The sequence below is a fragment of the Aegilops tauschii genome, chromosome 4 (assembly GCF_002575655.3).
Source record: "Aegilops tauschii subsp. strangulata cultivar AL8/78 chromosome 4, Aet v6.0, whole genome shotgun sequence".
NCBI classification, from domain to species: Eukaryota; Viridiplantae; Streptophyta; class Magnoliopsida; order Poales; family Poaceae; genus Aegilops; species Aegilops tauschii.
The window spans coordinates 504897156-504901851 of record NC_053038.3 but is presented as its reverse complement, the minus strand read 5'-3'; the positions used below and the strand labels follow the sequence as shown (position 1 = coordinate 504901851).

Sequence of the window (4696 nt, the reverse complement as noted above, 5' to 3'; positions counted from 1 at the left end):
GACGACGAGCATCGCCGAGAGGAGGTAGACACGGATCTTTCTCGATCAGTGCGAGGTTCATCGGTGGGATGAGGCTGTGATGGTGAGGTTTGCGGCGGTAAATCCGCACCTCGTGCAGGGGGAGTACGCGTTGTATGCATCGTAGACGAAGAAGGAGGTGAAGGAGGAGGAGGAGACGAAGCTAGCCCATCGATGGTGGTCGAGCTCGATAGTTTGGACTCGGTGTAGAACATGGACGACGAGTTGGGCTCCGGCATTGACTGGGACAACCTCTATGATGAGTAGTCTGCAGTAGTTTGTAGTCAAAGTCTCCTTGTATCGAAACTACTTTTAAGTTTGCATCGAATCTATATTTTAGTTTATATCGAAACTATGTTTGAAATTTGCATGTTTTACCTGAACTTGAAATGTTTCGATGTTTTCGTGTCCAATATATATAACCTGTTGGAGCAAAATGGTGCCCCATTTTACATCATTTGTTAGAGCAAACATATTTGAGGTGATGTATAAGCACTTAAAACTACTCTACTTATGTGTGCCTTAGATACTCCCTCCATTTCTTATTAGTCTGCATATAAGATTTGGTCAAAGTCAAACTTTATAAATTTGACCAATTTATAGAAGAAAATATCAACATCTACAATATTAAAGCTATATGGTATGAAAATTAATTTTATGATGCATCTAACAATATTGATCTCATATTGTGAATCTTGATATTTTTTTATAAACTTAGTCAAAGTTAACAAAGTTTAATTTTGATCAAATCTTATATATAGACTAAAAGGAAACGGAGGAAGTACATCAGAGAACCCACGGTGGTGTACAAACAACTTGTCGGTCCAAAATTAAACAAACAGCCTGTCGGTCTCAAAACGAAACAAACAGCGCAGGTCGACACGGCCCGCATATAGTCCGTCCACTGCCATCCGAGTCAATCCACAACGCCACTGCACGACCGTACGTTCTTTTGTCGCATACCACGTTAGCACATCGTACGGAATATTGTAAAAAATAAGAACCACTGTAGATCAAGCGACTGAAAATTTAAAAACAAACCGAAGACAACACAATGAACGAAAGGAAGGACGGCTCGCTTCGCTTTATAACCAGGTCGAGTCTCGATTGTAATTTTCAATGGATTTCCTCTTAACCGTCAGATTAGAAATATTCAGTTGTCAGAATAGCAAAACGGGACAAAAAGAAGAACGGGGAAGCAACAGGTACACTGATATTATTACGGTCGAGCCGTTATTACATGAACTGCGGATTGATGAACGAGGAATATTAACAATTATTTTATCACGAGATGAATATTAACGGGTGAAACCACAATGCCAGCTGGCTGACTACAATATCACGCAAGAACACAAATGTACCAAGAGCAGCGGACGTGTCGATACAAGTTCGATCGGCGACACAGACGATTATATTTGTTCCTTGATGTTTTCGTCGACGACACCTACATAGAGATTAATCACAAAGTTGGTTAATTAAGCTAGGTTGGTGGATCTAATTAATTATAGCAATCAACAAAGAGATCGATAAGAGCGAGTAGTAGATGAATTCATTGGTGTCACTGTCACCTGTGCAATATGAATGGCAGCAGCCGGCCCGGCGACGCTAGATAGCTAGAGGTGCAGCTCGAGGTCCAGCGCCTCGCCGCCGCCGCCGCCGCCGCTAGGGACGGAGGCCCTTGACCGGCCCATCACGCCGTCGCGGCCAGTGGACGGGTCCAGTAGCGGCGCGGGCTCCGCGAAGCGTGGAGCGCGGCCGCCTCCCCACCTCTCTTGCCTGGAGTCATCGGTGGCTGGAGCCACCGCGGCGGCACCGCCGTGCGAGGCGATGTAAGTGCACATGGACCAGCCGGCAGCAGAATCGCAGGACGGCCCGGTGGCGGCACCTCCCAACAGGCTGTCGTTGTTGTAGGGGTCGCCGAGGACTCCGGCGAGGCGGTCCTTGCGGTGCGCGTTCTGGTGGCCGCCGAGCGCCTGCGACTTGAGGAACGTCTTGTCGCAGAAGAGGCACTGGAACAGCCGCACCGTCTTGCCGTCCACGCACACCGTCTGGGTTCGCTCGTCGTACCGGTCTAGCCTTCTGCCCGCCGGCGTCAACGCCAGCAATAGGTCGTCCTCCGCTGCCGCCGCCGCCGCCGCCTGCGCATGGAACCACGTCGACGTGGCCCTCTCCATCGAGGTTTATAATATTATATGTATGCCAAGGTAGCTGCTGCTGCTAGGACTGGTAGCAGCGGCGATCCTATATATGGACTCTCGATGGGATTCGATAGGTAGTACCACTGCTAAGGGCTCATTCGGTTGGGAGGAAACTAAAGGAAATATGACTAGTATAGGAATTTGATAGGATATTAGGATGGCACTTGTCATTCTAAAAAATTGACTTGCCTTGTTTCTGCGTGTAAAATGAGCTTTTAATGGATGTCTAGTTTCTTATAAAACACAGGAAATGAGTAGTATTCCTATGGTATTCCCGTACGCCTTTTCTACAAACCAAATGCATCTATAGAAAATTTTCCTCTAAAATTCTTGTTCCTATGTATTTTCTATGAAAATACTCCAAACCGAACAAGGCCTAAAATGAGAAAACAGAGAGAGGTTCTACAGTAGTGCGGGGTGCGGTGCAGATATTAAAGTCAAGCGAGTCACCGGACCCCGGAAAGGAGCTCATTGTGGAGGAAGTGCTTGAAAGAAAATTTCAAACAACCGGTGCAGTACACGTGGGTCCTGCAATTATGCAAAACTACATCTCGGATTTGCCAACTTTCTATTTGGACGAATCTGATCCCCTATTTGTTGTCCACCGAAAAATAATGGGCAGCACTGGGCGCCGGTGCGCCGGCCGAAAGTTTCGGCCGGTCTGCCCCCAGCCGCCCGATCTGGCTGCACGAGACCATTAGATCGCAGCTTCTTATTCTATTTTTTCTTTACCTTATCCTCGTCTCCAGCGTCTCCAGCAAACAGAGAGAGGAGCGAGCCAGTCAAGGCCGCCATGGATGCGCGATCACGAAGCCCGCGCTTGCCGCCTTGGCACCGCCCGTGCTCGTCGCCCTCGCCGCCGGTGGCGCTCGTCGCCCCGGCCATGGCGCCGCCTGCGCTCGTCGCCCCGGCCGCCCGCTGCATCGCTCGTCGCCCCGGCAAGGGCGCCGCCCGTGCTTCGTCGCACCGGCCATGGCGCCGCCCCGTGCTCGTCGCCCCGGCCGTCCGTGCTCGCCGTTCTGGCTGCCCGCACTCGCCGGAGATCCCCGAGCTGACCCGTGGTAGGAAATCTACTAGTGTTTTCTGGCTAACCGATGCTAAAGCTGGTTCCAGCAAAAAATCATGCGAGTTGTAGCTTTTTTTGTCATGGATGCAGCTCCGCCTCATCAATGATTGACTCGTTCCAGCAAAAAAACAGAGATGCCCGTTGTAGCCATTTCCCGTGTCGGTCGTAGCAAATGAAGACAACGGTTGCAGGAAAAAATCCTCAACGCCGTCGTCGAGCTTGCAGCTCCACGAGGAAAAAAGGGGATGTAGCAAAATTCCTCGACGGGTGTAGCAAAAACTACAACGGTTGCAGCAAGAAAAGGCGATGTCATCCCGGGACTCAGCTCGGCCATGAATGAATGTAGTGCGCGACGCCGGTCGCATCACCGCCTCGCCGTGGTTGTAGCACATCTCATGCCGGACATCCCTCACGCCCCCTGGTTGTAACTCCTCCTCGCAAGCTCGCCGTCGAGGAGCCGCAGTTGATGGCGGACAACAGCACCTGAGTACTTCTCTCGCACTCGCACCAGTGGCGTCGCGCGGCGGGGGCGGCCGGCTGCCAAACCCATCTTAACCCGATCTAGATGCAAAAGGCGGCGTATGGGAGCGGAGTTGATTTCTCCGGCGGCTTTGATTTGGGCGCTCGCTGCCAGCGCAAGTACTGGAGGTAGAGGAAAAAAAGTAGTGGATGAGCGGTGTTTCTGCATGGGATAAGCATCGAGGGGATGAAAGCGGTGGTGGGCCGGGGGGCTGCGCTAGCGACCTTCCCACGTTGGCAACCAGCGCGTCGTTGGATCGAGGGGAATCGTGTGACTTGCACGCATCCGGCGGAGCGTTCCGCCGGCAGTCCGGATACAAACGTTTCCCAAAAATAATCCAGAGTTTGTTGTTTTCCTATTTAGCAACACAAAATATAAAATAAAAATTTAGCAACACTATTTTTTCTTCTTCCTCGACATAGTGCTTTTCTTGAACATGAATCGTAGAACGTTGTTCTACGTATATATTATAAATAAAAAAGTAATATGTACAAAGAATTACAAAAAGCTCGGAAGCTCAAACTGAACCAAACTTAAGAAACACCTGTTCTAGGAAAGCCTAAAATGTTCATGGGAGCTTAAGTAAGATAATGATCAATCAAGTTAAGGAAGATCTCTTGATTCTTTCTGTTGATTATATGCTTGACCGGCAAAAGGTCATTCATGGTGATACAGGAACAATGGCTCCCACCCCCACCCTCCCACCCCTCTCCCGACGGCCATGGCGACGCCAGTGATTCCCACCGATCCATCCACCCAAATCCTTTTCCTATCCAATGGATCCATTTGGCGACCCATCATCCATTGCCCATCAACTGGATTTCTCGTTTGGTCATCAATTTAGAGGTGAGATCCGTAAGTTCTTCCTATCCTCGGTCAACGCTATCTCACCAT

At 49.8% G+C, this 4696-nt stretch overlaps 1 protein-coding gene across 1 annotated transcript; it reads right to left on the bottom strand.

Moving 5' to 3' along the window:
• Positions 1 to 1206: 1206 nt before the first annotated feature.
• On the bottom strand, positions 1207 to 2256 carry LOC109755430 (uncharacterized). The gene is made up of 2 exons (XM_020314342.3): positions 1587 to 2256; positions 1207 to 1462 (listed from the first exon to the last, which is right to left on the bottom strand). The coding sequence occupies exon 1, from the start codon at positions 2190 to 2192 to the stop codon at positions 1632 to 1634; it is 561 nt and encodes a 186-aa protein (XP_020169931.1). The 5' UTR covers positions 2193 to 2256; the 3' UTR covers positions 1207 to 1462; positions 1587 to 1631.
• Positions 2257 to 4696: the final 2440 nt, after the last annotated feature.